The sequence below is a fragment of the Cryptomeria japonica genome, chromosome 3 (assembly GCF_030272615.1).
Source record: "Cryptomeria japonica chromosome 3, Sugi_1.0, whole genome shotgun sequence".
Taxonomy (NCBI): Eukaryota; Viridiplantae; Streptophyta; class Pinopsida; order Cupressales; family Cupressaceae; genus Cryptomeria; species Cryptomeria japonica.
In genome coordinates this window covers 48279282-48299347 of record NC_081407.1, presented here as the reverse complement: position 1 = coordinate 48299347, position 20066 = coordinate 48279282, and the positions used below count along the sequence as shown (strand labels likewise).

The window sequence follows — 20066 nt, the reverse complement described above, 5'->3', positions numbered from 1 at the left end:
CCCATCAAATTTGATAGATGGATGTCCTACCCTACTTGAGGGATATATGCCTATACAAATGAATGAACACTTAAGAACTTAAGAAAAATTAACAACACAAAAAAATTAGATGAAATTCTTGAGTATTCTAAATGGGCCCTTACACCAAATTAGAGTGAGTTTATGACAAATTTGAGAACAAGTTCATAACTTTAGATGTAATGGAATTCCATAAAAATATCATGTAAATATTTACTATTCTTGAAACATATACCTTAGAAAAAATAAAATTTACTTGCTATTTTGATAAAAGCTTACTCAATATCATTTGTAATAATGTTGTAGGTACCTAGATGGTGCTAAGATCAAATTTTCTACAATACAAAAAATTCTAAATGATTTATTTTAAAAATATATAATTTTAAAATATTATAATCTAAAAAATATCTAATTTTTTATACCTTCTATAAATTCAAAAAAATATAATTAACTACCTCTCAAATATTTTTTTATTTTTAATATTTATTTTGGAAAATAAAATGATAAATAATACCTTGTGAGAAGTTTTATCTTACCTTAGCTTTTAAAAATGCAATATATTCTAATGACATTTTTTCCTGCAAAATTCACATAATATTTTTATAAAATAGTGTAATTTTGATTAAAGTTAATGTAAGATAGCACAAATTTATACTTTTTTTTCTTTATATATTATTTAATATGAAATAATTTGATCAAATTAAATTGAAGACAAAGATTGTATCAAACTAACTATACATGAAACATTTAACCAAATATAAAATATAATACAATTACCTTTTTTGACCGTATATTTCTAACACTTGAATTGATTTTCCTTTCAAGAACCTCCAATTCTTTAAAACTTAGCGAATCTAAGTCTTCACCAAGCATATTTCTATATTATGCACAATTTTTTTTAGAGTAATTTAGATTAATAAATTAACAAAATAATAATGTATGAAAATATAAATTTATATGCAATTCATATTTCTTACTTGCACTTCTTGTCTAATTTCCTTACGCATTTTTGTAAGCTCTCCACTTTCATAGGTATTTTCTGTATACATAAAATGTTTGTTCATCTAAAAAGTCAATAACAATTTGTTATCTAATTTGAAAGGATGGATAACCCATAATACATAATGTAAATGAATAGAAATAAAATTGTGAGTCTAAATGATACAAGATCAAAATAACAATACAAAATTATTCTACAAGAGAGAAATGCAAATACTACATTAGAAAAGTAGCATTATGGTAATGCAAGAGCAATTCACTATTGAATACAATACAATATAGTATAATGTGATAGTCTTGCTTATATAGGGAAGGTGGGATGTAGTATGGACTAATACCTTTGATACAAACATTAAATGCATGATACATGTTGAACTCTATAGCTTATGCTTAAAGAGGGTATTCCAAAAGTTTCGTAGATGTGGGACATGTTTGCATTCTTTGAAACAAACTCTGGGATTTTTGAAGCTGAGTCTTCAAATTTTAGATGGGGGATTGAAAAGGATAGAAATACGCTGAAAATATACAAGAAAATTGATGAGGTTCACATTTAAAAATGCATAATGTAATTCAAACACATAAAAAACTTACAAAAGTCTCAAAAGAGAACATGCATGATTCACAATATTGGGATATAGCCATTGGGTTAGAAATTACAAAAGAAATATTAGAAATAGCGAGAAATAAATAACTCTAAAAATTTAAACATAGAGCACCACGTCCTCTTAATTGTTGAAGGAGAATAAACTACAAAGGTCTTTTGAGCACATTCTGAAATATTTGGGTCCTACCCATGAAGGGAATCTACTAAGTTTTGATAGAATTAAAAAAGTTTGTACTACTTTGTCTACTGGTACTATTGTATTCTATTGCTGAAAAATGTGGACCTATGAACCCCTTCTTCGAATGAAAGATAACTAAATATAGTTGGGGTTGCACTCAACATGACACTAATTTTGAGGCAACGTAAATGTTGTTGGCACACTCGGTGTGCCTCTCTATGATAAAGTCATTACAACCATCTAACTGAATCATTATTGTATCTTGTAACTGTGGTATTGAAACAAAGAGAATGGTTGAAACTTAGAATTATGGTGCAGCCTCAGAATGCTTAGACTTTCTAATTTCACTTAGATTGAGCACTATAATGACACATGCCCAACCCTTGTTTGCTTCCACTAGTAAATTTTGTTTTCTTGCCTCACCCACTATAGCCAATAAAATTTGAAAAAAAAAATTAATTACCTCATTCTTAAAAGAAGTTTATGTTATCATGTGTCTCTCATTTCTCTTCTCCGAAGTAACTACACTAACTGGTCTTGACCTAGTGAGGTCATAACTTTCTTCTCAATGCTCAAAATTTGAAACTGCTTACACCATTAGAAAGACCTCTAAGAGCTCTAATTTCAGTCTCCTAAAAGAATGCCATGGGATATTTCATTTAAGAGATTGACAGTAGTTCCCGTAAGAGTCACTAATGGAATCAATCTCTCAGGATCACCAACAAAACTGAGATCAACCTTCTACACGAGAGCAACAGAGGATGAAATTATAGAATATGGTGTAACAATAGAATATTGATATCATCACACTCAAAATGGTACAATAGAATCAACACACTCTTATACTGACTGAGTTGATATGAACTCATATAAATTAACTTATAAGGGAGAGGTGAGTGTTGATTATATAGCAAAATGTGGCCATATAATTCCAATACTAATAACTCCTAAATGCCCAAATTAGGTGGGAGTTTTACCTACTTACAAAATTCCAAACATGTGGAATAACCTACTTAGAAGAAGACAAAACAATGGTTATGAGAGATGGCATAACAAGAGCTAAAATAGGGTGTGAGACTCAAACACCCATGTCTGGGTGAGAGAAACACATGTAATCAATGGATTATGCCATGTGTCCTCACATAAACCATGTCTGATATAATCTAAGTATGCTTAATAATATGTAGGAAAATTAAACATAAAAAACCTATTAGTATTAACCAGTGACTGAGAGGGGGGTGAATCAGTCAAAACTGTTTATACACAATTAAAACTTTCAAACTAACTAGTCTGCAACTATCCTTCCAAATTAACTTAAACATTGCATTAATCATGAAAGCACAAAACATAAAAGAAAAGCAATTTGCATGCACAAATAAGCATCACATAACACTAGCAATTATATGTGGAAACCCTTGGTTAGAGGGAGAAAACCACAGTGGGGATAACCCACAATCTCTTTTACTACAATGAAAAAGAGTGCCCTGTTAAGAGCTTACAACCAATTCTTTTTGAGAACATCACCTTGTTAGTAGTGACTGGTATCCGACTAAGATTACCTTAGAACCTGTTAAAGTTCACCTTGCTAGAGGATTTTACAACTTCATATTTGTTGGTGTAAATAAATATTTATTATGGATATTATTACACTTTACTTAAGATAACTTAGGATAATGTATCTCTTCGTAGTTTGGATTTGAGACACTTAGGGAAGTGTGCACATAGGGATATAGCTTGCAGGAGAAATTCCACCTTTTGTGGTCTTATTTTTCTGTTACACTCCACATTCAGTGGGTCATCCACCTCTTGTGGAATATTATATTATTTCTCCTACCTACCCCTAGTATTTCTTACCTACCCTTGTTTCTCATTGAGCCACATGTCATGATTGTGTGCTCGTACATCCATATGGTCTTGCCTATATTCATTGTATTGGTGAATCCAGTTGATCATTTGCATATTGATGAGAATACAGTTTGTTCTGGTCATTCTTTTGTCTCTCTTTTATGCTTTTCATTGTGCCCTTGATCTTGGAAAAATCTCAAATGGTATCAATACCATTGGGGCTTCAATTGATTGGTTTTTGGAGACATCTTTGAAGGCCTCTATTTTTGGATCTGACGCACAACATTTTTTGGAGGCATGTTACAACGTTTTCGACCTCACCATTGTGTCCAACAAGCCATTTCCATAAAAATCGAGTATAAACTCGACCTATTTTGGTGAAAATTGAATTTTGGGTGTTGGAGGAATTTTTTGCCCAATTCGAGTGGTACGGTACAAAATTTTCGGATCTCAGAAAAAAAAAATTTCTGAAATTTTTTTTCCAGTTTTGAAAAAGATTATTTAAAAAAATAAAATAAATAAATAAATAAATATATATATATATTTTGTGGGTCCGTACCTTCTACCCAATCAACAGCGTAGAATCAACGCCCAGTCAGCCGCTCAATCAGCGCCTGGTCAACATTTTTTTGAAATTTTTTAGACCCCTCTCCGTTTAGCAGTTTGGATTTTTGAGTCAACTTTGGAGGCTCATAACTTGCCCAATTTTGCTCTTTTTTGGGTGCAATAGTTTTTTACTTGGGATAATTTTTCGTGCTCTTCGCAGTGTTATGGTTATTTTCTGATTTTGGTGCACAAGTTTTTCAAAAATTTTGGATTCTCTCAGTTGTACCTGTCCAATCCTCAATTTTGCAACTTCAAAGGCTTCTTTTGAGCTCATATGACCTCCTTTTTAGGTGCCATTTTTTTTTGAAAGTGCATATTTTTTCTTCTACTTTCATAATCTATGATCAAATTTCAGAAATTTTGAGTGGAAATTGTACTTTCAGATATTGGTCTTATTTGACCTACTTGGTGTTGGCAAATGCACACTCCAATGAGACATTGTAGGTGATTGAAGGTTTTGTCATTGATGGCAACCTTATAATCCTATGACACCAGCAAGGCAATCCACTGGCACCAACAAAGTTAGATTCTACACCGGCACACAGACCACCGACACTGGTAGTGAAAGGAAGCATACCAACACAGAAGCCGACAAGAATTTTATTGTTAATATATTTTGTTTATTATTGAAAAATCATTGTAAGCCAACTTGGCAAGTTGTAAAATGACTCTTATATAAGAGAGATCATTGTAGAACATTTTATATAGATAGAGGAATGTAATTTAGGCAAAATAGATAGACCTATTATGCGAATTATAGGTTAAGGGTTTATGTAAGAAGCAGAGCTATAAACCGGTACCAGATCTAGCATAGTAGATGCTATTTTGAAGCAGTACAAGACATTGGATTTGTATAATCCATTTTGTAAGTCAGTGAGACTTCCCATTTTGTAATTGAGCAGTGAGCTCTAGGCACTTGGCCTTCCTGCATGTGTAGGCCCCTCTTGTAGCAGTAATATTCTCCTATTGGCCAGTAAGTGAATATTGTGGGTCACAAATCCCACCGAGTTTTTTCCCACACTAGGTTTCCTCATTAAAATATTGTGTTATGGTGCATTTTTCATGTGATTGCTTTTGTCACTGTTTATTACATTACTTTCTGTTTACTGATACATAGTATTAATATGCTCTACATGTTTTAAGTTAAGAAAATCTTACAACCAGTTAGATACTGATTCACCCCCTGCTCTCAGTATCTGTGGGAATCCTAACAATTCGTATCAGAGCTTGGTCCTCTATTTTTAGAAGCCTAACAACTTGAGGAAGATCTTGACACCGATAGAGATGGAAAACTTGATGAAGCAACTTGAAGGAGCTCTCTCAGACTATGATGCAGAAAAATTGAAAAATATCAAACTTGAAGATGATCTAAAGGCTTCTCAGGATATCATTCAAGCACTTCAAGAAAATCTTACTATTTCAAGAAACAAGAGAAGAGAACTTTGTGAAAAGATGCAAAATGAGAATGATGAAAAGGAAACTCTTAGTGATTTGATGAATAAGCTGAAACAAGAAAACATGACAACAAAGAATGAGATGCAGGATATGACTATGAGATTTTGTAAAGAAATTGAAGATAGAAAGAAGAATGAAGAAGACTTGACTAGAAGACTGAATGATGCTGCAAATGAAAACACAAGACTTAGTTATGAAAATGATATGTTAAAGACAGATCTGATGCATGCACAAAATGACTCAAATGAACTCATGAGACAAAAAGGTATCTTGGAAGGATAACTGGCTGCTGCAAATCAACATAAAGAGAAATTCAAGAAAAGCTCAGAAGAACTTGGCGACTTGTTGAAGAATCAGAAACCTAATGGTGACACTAATAGTCTTGGCTTTGAAACTAGTGAAAGCTTCGGTACTGCAAACACACAGGATCATAGCAAACCGGTAAGACAACCTACTACTTATAAATTCAATGGCAAATGCTTTAACTGTAACAAGTATGGTCATAGAGAAAATCAATGTAGATCTAGAAATTATTAGAATACCAGTACACCTACTGGTCAATGTTCAAAATGCAACAAAATTGGTCATAACTCTGAGAATTGCAGAATGAATGTGAGATGTTATGTTTGTGGAAGATTTGGACATTTATCTAATCAATGTAGAACACAAACTGACATAGGTTATGGAAAGGCTATTCAGAGAAATAATGTGACTTGTTATGCATGTAACAAAATTGGACATATTGCAAAATTTTGTAGAAGCAAGTCCCCACCGATAGACAACAAAGGTCCTAGTTTGAAAGGTAAAGAAAAGGTTGAAGAAGTAAAGCAGGAATTCTCAAAACAATGGATTAGGAAATCAGAACTAAATGGTGTTGGGAATACTCCTCCACCGGTAGAACCAAGCAACACTCCACTGACATAACAGAGTATCACTCCACCGACAAGATTCTCTTCATCTAATTGAAGAAAATTCTTTTGAGGGTTTGGCAATCAATAAGAAATATGCTATGATTCCCTCGGTTGATGGTAAGAAGTTGAAATTACTTCTATACCGGTACATATGTTAAGTAAGTACTTAACCGACAAGCATTAAATGTGGTAGTTGGCATATTGATATTATAAATTAATGTTTTTGGCTCCATTTTACTTCATCGAGCATTCAAACATTCAAAGAGCACAAAATTTCTAGAGCTAAGGCATTTCGAGCAAAGAGGCAAAGCATTTCAGCAATCAATCTTTCCAAAGGCAGAAAAAGGTATTTATAATCATGGCATCCTCTTCTGTACCTGAATTCATAGCAAACCCTACTGTAGTCAAGGTAATCAAGTGCCCTAGGCCTATTTTTTAGTTAGTTCTCGAGATAGCTAAAAAGGATGATAATGTTGGTGCATTTTCCCAAATCCCCAAAGGAGTTGTTTTTGCAGAAGACCCTAGAATGTACATCCATTGCCATATAGAAGAATTAGGTGATGAGAAAATCAAGAACATCTACAAGATTGTCATATGTAATGATTCTAGTAATGTGAAACCTGAACACAAAATTATTGAAACCCTAGGATTCACATAAATTCTCTGCATTCCGGAATTCCCCAAGGAAGTGATAAGGATAGTGTTGAGAAGGGTACATGGTGAATTTTTCTGGCTGGATTCAATTCACAAAATTACTAAGGAAGCTTTAAAAGTTGTGTAGCATCCTAAAATTGCGACACTTGCAATTTCAACTGCATTTCGGTCTTCACGATGGCGACGCAACACGCAACCTGAATGGAGACCCCAAAACTCGCTCACGACACTGAAAACTGCATTTTTCAAGCACCCTGGCCTGAACCTCCTTGCACCCTGATGTCCCGGGAGGTGGGACTAGAGCGTCCAGCGCCCTGGTCCTCCAGGACCATGGCGCCCAGCGCCTTGGTCCCTGGGTCCTATTTTGGGCCCGGTTTCCTAAGTGATATCGGGTCTTTTTGATTGCAATTTGGAAATATACTTCCCTGGTCGGCCTAAGGTCGGGAAAATCAGTCTATCAGCCCTAAATGACAAGTATATAAACTACATTTTTCTCTCTCATTTGATATGAGGAGGATATGTGTACAAAGCGTGGAAATTATACTCAAGCATTCAAGCATTCAAGCATTCAAGCAATTGATCATTCCAAGTCTCCATTCAAGGCTAAGTGTTGCATTCAAGACAAGGATTCAACCATTGAAGAGGAGATCACATACTACATGCTACAACATACAACATACAACATCTAAACCTTCGCACATAAGGATACAAACATCCTTAGAACAAGGTATTAGTACTTGTTTTACAGTCATTTACATTTACAGCTCTTGCTCATTTCTTGGTTAATTCCAAAACCGGGGTTTGACCTAAAGGCAAACCCCTAATCCCTAACCCCCCAATCATCTTCGCTTTTCTGTGTGTAGGTTGCAGGTACGCGGCTGAAATTGAAGATCTGGAATCCTTGTGCAGAGACGAACAGATCCCCCTTCGTTTCGCGGATTTTTCGGAGGACCGTGGCGCCGAGCGCCATCGTCCCGACAACTTTTGCCCAAATTTGCAGGACAGCGCCGTATCGACATTTTACTGCTAATTCTAGGTCCGCAGCTTCATCCTATAACCTAAACTCAGTTTATAAGCGAATCTTTATGACTTTCTATGCATCCTTAGCTTAATTTCCTTAATCAACATTCTTTACAAAAGAGGGTAGCCTTGCTTTCCTAACCCTTGAAATTCATTTAGCATCCAATCTTACATCGTGTGGGATTGAATCTTATGAGTTTCAACCCCTCTTTTGAATGTAAAGTCTTCTCCCTAAGTGAAAACCCATCGAATCCTAGCGAACCTCCCTTCTCTCTCCTTGGAGTTAGAAGAGGGGAGACCAACTAGGGTTCGACCGCAATTTTCCGCTTTACATTTTGGTGAACCCGACGTGAACATCCTTTCTGATTTTTCATGCTTAGATCTGAAAAAATTGATTACATTTCGATGTTTGATCTTTTGCAAAGTTTTAAGAGGTGATTGCATCAAAACCCTAAAATTTCTTTTTAGTAATTAAACTTGCGAAATGTCTAAATGTTAATGCTTGTTTCAGATCTATCCTTCTATTACAAATTATCAATTCATATTTGTGCTTTAATTCTGAAAATTAAGTGGTTAAAAGTCAAAACCCTAATTTTTGAAACCCTCTTGATTCAACCTTTGTCCGACAATTTGACCGATCAAAACATCTCCAAATCAGCTGTAACTTTGGATTCCGCAATAAAATCACAATATCTTTCATCCCTGAGAATTTGGAAAAAAGTTGCGAGGACCGTGTTGCACTCCGAGCGCCATCATCCCCGACATTTTTTCCAAAATTTCGGGAGCGAGATCTTGCTGTATTTTCCTGCTAAAATCCAGAATTTTGGCTGATTTTGTCAATTATAACACTTTCAAAATTACAGTCAAAGTTGGTCTTGTGATTGCTTGGTCTAAGGCTCCTAATCATTCAAAAATTATCAAAACTAAAATTTTGTGTCAAAATTGTGTTCTTACTGTCTTAGATCTGAAAATTGTATTTGCATTCATTTGAAATTTCAGTGCTTTATTCAAATATTTGCATTTTGTGACTTTTGAAATTAAGTGCCTAATTACAACAACTTTGATTTCCGCTTTCAAAATTGAATTTTGCGTGAAATTGAATCAATTTTTAAATTTCAAAATTTGCATTGCTCTTGACATTCCCTCTAAAATCATAAAATTCAAAATTTCAGTCTCCCTCTCTTTTTCAAAATTCAAATTTTGCATTTTTCGACAATCTTGATAGGGTTCAATTTTGAATTTGCAACTTTAATTTGGCCTATCTACAGATCGTAAAATCCCTCAATTTTTTCAGATTAGCTCTAAAATCATCATACCTTTCATCCCTGCAAATTTCGAAAAAAGTTGCAAGGACCGTGTTGCACTCCGAGCGCCACGGTCCCGAACATTTTTTCTGAAATTTCGGGAGACTGTTGTGATTGCATTTAACAGCTTAAATCTGGAAGATTGGCTGGTTTTACTGAAAATTGCTACCTCTAAAATCAAAATCTTCTCTCTCTCTCTAGTGCATGAGTTTTACAACAATAAGCCCTACTTACACTATTCCCGTTAGACGAAGCCGTAGAATTAAGTCTTTCCGAGGTTTAACTATTGAGGAGATGGAACCTAATTTGAGTAGTCTTTTTAACAAGGACATGGGTAATTCCTCTAATCCTCCTAATGATGGAGAAGCTCCCCATGAAGTTTCTGTTGAACAACTTTCCAAATTGGATAACCAATTTGACGATTTTCACCAATGGATGTCTCATGAGTATCCCGATAGTCAAGCTCTTCCTTTAATTGAGGGTCTAAAACGTATGCTTCAAAGTGATAAGAATGGAATTGATATTTTGCGTGGTATTTCACACATTGTGAATTCGAACGTGATGCCTATGAAGAGTTGTGCTGAATCTTTAGGTTATACACAACCTCCTACACAAGTCAATCATTCTATTCCTTTGACCACTTCTATTGCTAGTTTACCTACCTTTACATCAAACATCATGGCTACCTCTATACAAGACATTCCTCCTGTGATTACCAGTCATGGGGGCAATCCTCCTTCTTCAATTAACCCTATTCCTTCATTCAATCCGACTTCTTCATTCATTCCTTCAATAAGTGTTCCTATTACATCTTCACAAATGAACATGACGCAAGGGGGTAATTCATTTAATCATTCCATTCCTCCTTGTAGTGTTCCTCCTATCCAATCATCCCCTATGGTTGACTATCATAGGGTCCCACCACCTTACTCTTTACCATCTTTCAATAACATCACACCTCCATCTCATTCTAACACACCTAATATGAACTCTTTGACTGAAGCTACCATTAATAATCTTGCACAAACTGTCTCTTCTTTACAGCAACAAATTGCCTCTATGAATCAATCTAAGTTTAGTGTGCCCACATTTGATGTTGCGAGCCCACTTTCTCTTGACATTGTTCGAGCTATTCCTCCTAACCATGTTCAAATCCCGCATTTGGAACTTTATAATGGTAAAGGAGATCCTCTAACACATGTTAAGACTTTTCAAACAATATGTACTGATTTTGCTTATGACCAAAGGTTGCTTGCAAAACTATTTACTAGAACATTAAGAGACAAAGCCCTACAATGGTATTGCTCGTTGCCTTCTTATTCTATTACTTCTTTCGAACAACTTGCAAATGCTTTCATTCAACAATTTCAAAACAATATAAGTCCTAAAGTTACTTTGATTGATTTGATGCATTGTAAACAAGGTGTTAAAGAAAAAGTGACTGATTTCATTGGTAGATATAAGCATCTGTATGCTCAAATTTCTTTTCCAATGCCTGACAATGATATTCAAAGAATCTTTATTTCTAATTTACAAAAAGATATTCGAGACAAACTTCTGTTTTCTGAGTTTACTTCTTTCCAACAGTTGTGTGCCACTCTTCACAATTATCAACTGACTGTGAGTCAAATGGAACAATCACATCCTATGGCTCCGAGTGATAAGGGTGATAGCAGTCAAAAACCATTTGGGAAGTTTAAACCGAACAGAGATTCTATCAAATTCAATGAAAACATCATCAACAACAATGTGAATGCAGCATCAGGTGTGCCTCCTATTTCTAAATTTTTCAGGAAAGAAAGAAAGTATACTCCTTTGAATGAATCATTGCATGATATTATGAATAAGTTATTGGAACAAAATGTGCTTACCCTTCCTCCTATAAGACAAATTGATCCTGCAAAGATTACTTCACCTTATTTTGATCACAAAGCTTTTTGTCACTTTCATCGTCAGCCTGGGCATGATACTGAAAAATGTTTTTCTCTAAAGGGTAAAATTCAAGATTTGATTGATAATAATACTATTTCTGTTTCTGGAGTGAATGATAAAGGCAACACATCTGTAGCTCCTCCTAACCAAAATCTTCAGATTTTTACTGATCCATTACCTTCTCATACTTCTCATACCTCTAATGCGATTGAGGCTAATGATTCCTCTTTCTCATCTGATGGTCTTGTGTCTATGACTCCGAATGTGATTAACTTTGTAGAGCAGCAAGAAATCCCTAAAGAACCTTCCATGACATTTGATTCTAGTGAAACCATTAGAGCACCTGATGGTCCTTTATACATAGTTGCAAAAGTCAAAAATACACCTTGCCGTGGAGTGCTTATTGATCCTTTGTGCATGGTTAATGTTATTACTGAAGAATTTCTTTTTACTTTGCAATTGAATCAAGTGATCTATGACAAAACAGATGTGATTGTGAAATTATTTGATGCATTTTCTTCTTCTGCAATTGGTTCTATTACATTGCCTATTGAGGTCCATAACAAATCCCTTGATGTGAACTTTGCTATTATTCCTTCTTCCGAACAATTTTGTGTGAAGCTTGGCTATCCTTGGCTATCTTCCATGAAAGCTATTGCTTCTCCTATTCATAAGTGTTTGAAATTTCCCCATAATGGTGAAGTTGTTACTGTCAATCATAGTCTCTTTAAACCAGCTGAAAGAACCTCTAGTGTTCCTATTGATTACTTTTGGCCTAAACAATTCCAATCTCTTCCTCCGCGAAGTGATCATCTTTTCAAATCTTATCAAAAGTGGAAAACAGATATGATCCTATCTCTAAGTGAACCTAGAGCACCTAAACTTGACATTCCTATCATTCTTGAGAAGGAAATTCTTCCTTTGAAAGACAAAACTAATGTCTTTCCCCAAGAAGATTCCCAACCCGTCCCTATGGATGCGACTATGTCTATGCCTAATAAATCTTCTAAAAATAGACCTAGACCTCCTCGTCATGATGGACTTGGTCTTCTTCCTAAACCAAAAACTCCTCCTTTATATGGAGTAGTTCCTCCTCCTGCCTTCTATAGAGAGAAGAGACCTTCTTCTTCTCCTATTATCCAGCCTAAGAGACCACAACCTAAACACCCAAGTGATAAGGATGAGAACATTCCTCCTCCTCAGTCTTCAATTCACAAAATTACTAAGGAAGCTTTAAAAGTTGTAACAGGGTTACCCTCCACCGGTAATAGACTTGACAAAACAAAGAAGGTCTCAAATGACCTGGTAATGAACCTAACAGGTGCAACATCCAACAAAAGGTCTTTAAGGGTGAATGATGTAACTGACATAAATGTGAGATTCATTAGCATGATTTTAGGTTGCAAAACAACACATGCAAAGAGACTAAATTCAGTTTCCAGCTTATGCATAAAGAGTGCTCATGATATGGTTAAAGATAATGTGAAAATTGATGTGTGTGAATGGTTAAAGGATGAATTTATTGACAATCTGGGAAAGATCAAGAAGGATAAGAAAGGGACATTTAGATTTGGTAACTTACTTGTTTTCTTAATGCTACATATAACCAAACAGGTGCCTGGTATAGGTAATAAGAACCTTGGATTTGACATACCGGTAGGCAAACAACTATCTAACTTATTGAACAACATGGGTGAAAACAGAGAAAAGAATATTAATGAATACTTTCAAGCATTAAAGGCCAGAATGAACACTAAAGTAAGATTACCACAAACAATTGTAGATAAATATAAGGATGACATATGCTTTGTGATTAAGAAGGATGAGATCTGGATGGAAGCAGTTATCCCAAGAACAATCTGGGTTACTGAAATGGGTTATTAGACAGATGATCACATCATTGAAACATATGCTAAAGCCCTTCTGGAAGCACCCAATGAACCTAAGGAAGAGATATTTGGCAGTGTTGAAACCATTGAAAATCAAATTCAATCCAAGAAGACAGTGAAGAAAGTAGAAGCAACAGTGAGGAGAGGTTCAAGGTAGGCTAAGGCTATCAAAGAAGATGTACTAAAACAAACCAATATCACTGCAGATGAGTTACAGGCACAACAACCAGAAACTCACCTTTCACTGGTAGCAACTTCTTCAGAGAGTGACATGCCAGCTGCATTTAAAAGAGTTGTAAGGAAAAGACAACCTTCACCGATATCCACACCTTCACCTAGAAGAACTAGGCAAAAACAACAGGTAGTGAGGCCCTTGGTCAAGAAGTCTACTCCTAAGAAGAAAAAGTTGACACCAAAGAAAAGGACTCAAAAAATATTACTTCGATTGACAAACTGCTAGATGAAATAACAGAGGAAGGACAGCTGAAAAACATCAACAAACTATATGACTCACTATCAGTTGATAATAAAGAAAAGGTTGAAAATAGTTTTATCTTACACTTGGATATCTACAAGAAGTTCTTGATGCAAGTTGTAGATGAAATACCAGATGAACTATTCAAGAGACCGGAATCAAGAAGACAAGTTGTTGTAGAGCTTGACAAGAAAATAAAAGTTGAAAAATTACTTGTTGTCTACCTAGTTAACTCTCTGAAAGAAATAGATGATCTAATTGTAGAGGCTAACCAGTCAGTATTCTCTATTGCACACCAACATATTGCACTAATGGTTGGAAGAGTAAATGAGGTTGCAGAGGAAACTAAAAATGCATGGGATATATACCATGTTGAGAAGGAAAAACAGGAAGAGTATAGAAACCCTAAACCAATCAAGGTATATCAGAAAGACAAGGATAAGGGAAAAGAAAAGGTTGGTGGACCTCCAATCATAAAAATAAAAGATAACTTATGCCCACCGTTGCTGAATACTCCATCGGTAACAACAACTGAAGATCAACCGACTGATGAGAGTATGGATATATCACAAGAGGATACAAATCCTAATTCTGAGGTACTATACACAGTTGATGTTGATACTCAGAAAGTCAACATTATGATAGACAAGGACACAACCGGTAAGACAGATAAGGCTAGTAAGCCATCGCTAATAGATAACATAGATAAGACTAAAGGTAAACTAGAAGATGGGAAAACAGAACAACAAGCAGAACAACAAACAGAGAAACAAGCAGAGCAATAGGCTCCAGCACAGGAACAGGTTAATACAAAATCTGTGCCACCAACAACTACTGAGAAAAACAAACTAATGCTTAAGGAAATGGAAACATAGACTGACCTACCAGAGGTCCCTACAAGCAAGGGTATTGCTCCCACCGACGGAATTCAAAGTGTTGGCTCTTCAACTGTAGGATTCAAGACAACAAATGTAATTGAAGTTCTTTTAGATTCTATAAAAAAAATAACAGATTGTAGTTCACAGGCATATAAATCTATAGATGACACAATTCCAATTTTGAAGATGATAGCTCCAAAATGAAATGTAGATAATAAGGATTCTTTGAGTCAACTTGACACTTTGTCTAAGTATATTACTGACAACACAATGACAGCTGAACAAATAAAGGAGGAAGAATTCAAAGAAAGGTTAGAAAAGGAAAAACATAAATTCTTTGAGGAACAAATAAAGAAGTGTACAAGGTAGTTTGACACACTTCTATCGGAACTATGGAACACACTTAAGGAGTTCAAAACTTTGTACAGAGACACTTGTAAGACAAACGTTTTGACAGTTAACATAGACAAGAAAATGAGCAAGATACAGGAGGAAATTAATGAGCTAGTTGACAATTTTATTAATTCATATGATTCATTATCAATTGTTGAGCAAAAGATAACAGGTCTTGAGGAAGAGTTACTAAAGCAAGAAAGAGAAAAGGAGAAAATAAAAAGTAAGGCTAAGGATCTGAAATGGAGATTAAGTCCAAAGTTGGACTACCTCGCATGTTTAAGGAAAGAAATATCTGATGCATTAGTACAAGGACAGAAAACACCGGTAGAGAAAATGCAACACCTCACTGGTACAGTTCAGAGGACAGAGGTCGTTATAAAAGACAGTAAAAATTTCATTGAGAACTTGAATTTGGTTCTGGTAGAACTTTTTCAAATTGTAACCAACCGGTTACAAGGTTGAGACAGGAAACTACACTCTATTGACACTTTGACAACCTTTGTCATTGATGTCAAAGGGGGAGTCGTGGTATGAGAAAAATCTAATAACTTAGGGATCATCTGCTCAGGGGGAGCACACATTTTTGGTAACAATTTTTGGACTTCAATTTTTGGATACACTTCTAAGTTTTTCTTATGAGTGTTGCCATCAATGCCAAAGGGGGAGATTGTTGGCAAATGCACACTCTAATGAGACATTGTAGGTGATTGAAGGTTTTTTCATTGATGGCAACCTTACAATCCTATGAAACCAGCAAGGCAATCCACTGGCACCAACAAAGTTAGATTCAACACCGGCACACAGACCACCGACATTAGCAGTGAAAGGAAGCATACCGGCACAGAAGTCGACAAGAATTTTATTGTTAATATATTTTGTTTATTATTGAAAAATCATTGTAAGCCAACTTGGCAAGTTTTAAAATGACTCTTATATAAGAGAGATCATTGTAGAACATATTATATAGATAGAGGAATGTAATTTAGGCGAAATAAGGCAGACCTATTATGCGAATTATAGGTTAAGGGTTTATGTAAGAAGCAGAGCTATAAACCAGTACTCGATTTGGCATAGTAGATACTATTTTGAAGGAGTAAAAGACATTGGATTTGTATAATCCATTTTGTAAGTCAGTGAGACTTCCCATTTTGCAATTGAGCAGTGAGCTCTAGGCACTTGGCCTTCCTACATGTGCAGGCCCCTCTTGTAGCAATAATATTCTCTTATTGGCCTGTAAGTGAATATTGTGGGTCACAAATCCCACCGAGGTTTTTCCCACATCGGGTTTCCTCGTTAAAATATTGTGTTATGGTGTGTTTTTCATGTGGTTGCTTTTGTCTCTGTTACTTTCTGTTTACCGGTACATAGTATTAATATGCTCTACATGTTTTAAGTTAAGAAAATCATACAACTAGTTAGATACTGATTCAGCCCCCCTCTCAGTATCTGTGGGAATCCTAACACTTGGTACTTGTAATTTGCTTGGATCTTAGTTTAGATCTCTTGCATTATTAGTTTGAGTCTCCCTTGGCCTTATTGAGGCAGTTGTAAAGTTGAAATCAGAAGTCCACTTTGCCATTTTTTGCAAGTGGCCATTGTACACGCACTGAGTATAAAGTGCCAAATCATCATTTTGGGGGGGATTCTTTGATTGAGTGAATTTATGGGGTGTCTTGTGTGATTGTGCCTCTCTTTCCTTGTGCTCTTCCATTTTTGTTTCAATGAGTCCTCATAAATTTTGACCTTTAACTCCACATAATTATGCATCATAGAAAATTAAAGTATGGAGAAAATTAATGGAAAAAGGTCTCACGCATTACATAGATGGAACTATAGTAGCACCACCTAATACTAAGGCTAATCCTAATGCTCAGTTAGAATGTCTCACTAAGAATTGCATGGCTCTTGGAACTTTGCATAAGTATGTATCGGATGACCTTATTTTTCACATTGAGAAGTGTACAACAATCAAAGAGGCTTGGGATATGTATCAGAAATTGTATGGTCAAGTTGATGAAATTAGAGGTTACAAGATTGACAATGAGCTCACCAACTTGGATCCCAAGAGTTTTGATACAATCCAAAATTATGTCACCAAAGAAAATGAGCTAAGAGCAAAGCTTAAGGATTGTAGAATTGATAAAAAAGATGCTCAGTTGATATTCAACTTGTTAGACAAGCTTGCACCAGAATATGCAGCATTTGTGTCTAGCTTCCAAACTCATCGTTTGATAGTGGGGAGTTCCTACATTATGCCTTCATTTGATGCTTTCACAGAAATGTTGATATTGGAACAATCTAAGTTGTTGAACATGGGAATTCTCAAGTCTTCAAAGCCCAAGGCTTTGGTGGCTAATCAAGGGAGTCAAGGGAGTCAAGGAAAAGATTCCAAGAAGAAGAAGAAGCAATCTAAGTCAAAGCCATAGTAGGAAAAAGGGAAATCATCCTCTCCATCACAAGGTGATTTCTCATCCTCTTCCAAGAAGGGGACTCCACCTAAGAAGGATAAACCAACTTGTGCATATTGCATAAAGTATGGTCATGATGAGCATCTATGCCATACCAAGCAAGCTGACAAATATTCTTAAGAAAAATAACATCAACTTGTCATCCCCCTACACAAAGAAGGATTCATCTCCTTCCTCTTCCTCATAGTCTAAGGGAAAAGGGAAAACATTTGTGGCTATAACTGATTCTTCACATCAGTGGATACTTCAATTGGGTGCCTCTTATCACATTGGTTCTACAAAGGAGCACATTTGTTCATTGGAGCCGTCTAAGGTACCTCACATTTACATAGGTGATGATACACAAGTTGAGGTTGAAGGGAAAGGATCAATTGACATGGATGATGGAACATTTGAGAATGTTCTTTATGTTCCTAACTATTCTACCAACCTTCTCTCTATCTACTAAATCACTCACTATGGGAATGGGAAAAAGGTTGAGTTTACACCTGATTCAGTTGTGGTAAAGGAGCTTGATGATGATGCCTCGGTAGCAGTGGGACAAGTCAATGAAAACTCAAGGCTTTATTCATTCTCCCACTTTGTACCAAGTTCTCCTTCTAGGGCCTTGCTTACTCATTCAAATTTAGAAAGTAAGCTATGGCATGAGCGGTTTGGTCACCTCAACTATCGCTATCTTCAACAATTCAGCACTAAAGACATTGTCACAGGTCTACCTCAAATTAGTTTTTTAGAGGGTGTATATTCAGGTTGTTCCATGGGCAAGCATCCTGAGGAGAAGTTTGATAAGGGGAAAGCTTGGAGAGCTTTGGAAGTTCTTCAACTTGTTCACAACGATGTAGCAAGTCCATTTCGAGCACCTTCATTTTGCAAGGCTTGCTATGTCCTCACCTTCAATGATGACTACTCTTGCTTCACTTGGGTCTACTTTTTCATTCATAAGAGTGAAGTATTGGATAGATTTCAGGACTTCAAGACTCGTGTGGAGAAGCAATCGGGGAAAGTGGTCAAGATTCTTCGTACAGATAATGGAAAGGATTATGTGAACAAGGGACTTGAGGATTTTTATACATTTGAGGGGATTGATCTTCAACATTCTGTTGCATACACTCCACAGTAGAACGGAGTTGTAGAGCGCAAGAATAGAACTCTCAAATAAATGGCTAGTTGTATGATACATTCACGTTCTCTTGATTTCGCCTTTTTGGCAGAGGCTACCAGTTCTGTCACACACATCTAGTATTGGGTTCCTCACAAAACTTTGCAAGGTATTACTCATTTTAAGGCTTGGGCTAGTAGGAAACCGATTGTGAGACATTTCAGAGTCTTTGGGTGTCCAGCATGGGCTCGCATACCTCGGCAAAAATGCAAGGCATTGGAACCTCAAAGTAGGCCTTTCATATTTGTTGGATATCCTGAGGGTGTTAAGGCATATAGATTGATGGATCCTGAGACACATGAGGTGTTTATTGAGAGGAGTGTTTACTTTGAGGAAATCTCTCCTAGCTTATCCTCTCTACGTCCTCCACCTTCCTCCATTGTGGATAGTGATGCTAGTGATTCAGACGATGAGACTCCTTCAACTCTGACTCGCAGGGCTACACCTCCACAAGGTCCACTTGCAGTTGAGGAGCCTCATTCTCTACCTCCACCTAGACCTTGTTGGGCTTGATAGACACTTGATTCTGTGGGTTCTCTTGTTGGGGATCCTCTAGATACACAGATGACTCGATCACAACATCAGGATCTTCCACATGCATTCATTGCTACCGCTTCCGATCCACAAACATTTCGGGAAGCATTAGGGTTCCTGAGTGGGACCAAGCTATGGAGGAAGAGTAAAGTTCCTTGATGAGGAACAACACATGGGATTTAGTCCATCTCCCTAAGGGGAGAAATATGGTTCGATGTAAGTGGATCTATTGAACCAAGTTTGTAGCGGATGGTAGTGTGGATAAGTATAAGGCTCAGCTTGTTGCGAATGGTTTTTCACAGGTTCCAGGTGTTGACTATACTGAGACCTTTGTGCTAGTAGCCAAGATGAACTCCATTCGCTTGACACTTGCTATTGCTACAGCTCATGGTTGGGTTATACATCAGATGGATGTGAAGAGTGTTTTTCTTCATGGGGATCTTGATGAGGAGATTTATATGGAGCAGCCACAAGGTTTCATCTAGGATACTTCCTTGGTTTGTAGACTAAGGAAATCTCTCCATGGCCTTAAGCAAGCCCCCAAGGCTTGGTACGCCAAGATGGATTCCTTTCTTCTCTCAGTAGGGTTCACCAGGTGTCATTCTAATCTGACTATCTACATTTTAGGATAGGATGACTCACACTTGATACTTGTGCTCTATGTTGATGATTTGATCATTACAAGGAGCACTGCATCCATCATTTGTAGTGTCAAATCTTCTTTACATGACAGATTTTCTA

General features: G+C 36.2%; 1 protein-coding gene across 1 annotated transcript in view; it reads right to left on the bottom strand.

Moving 5' to 3' along the window:
* Positions 1 to 20066, bottom strand: part of LOC131033585 (truncated transcription factor CAULIFLOWER D-like) — a 198152-nt gene that overhangs the window by 89335 nt on the left and 88751 nt on the right. Inside the window, exons 3-5 of the mRNA XM_057964819.2 lie at positions 996 to 1057; positions 796 to 895; positions 555 to 596 (exon numbers count right to left, since the gene is read on the bottom strand). Coding sequence (XP_057820802.2) covers positions 555 to 596; positions 796 to 895; positions 996 to 1057 — 204 coding nt within the window. The remainder of the gene's footprint in view (positions 1 to 554; positions 597 to 795; positions 896 to 995; positions 1058 to 20066) is intronic.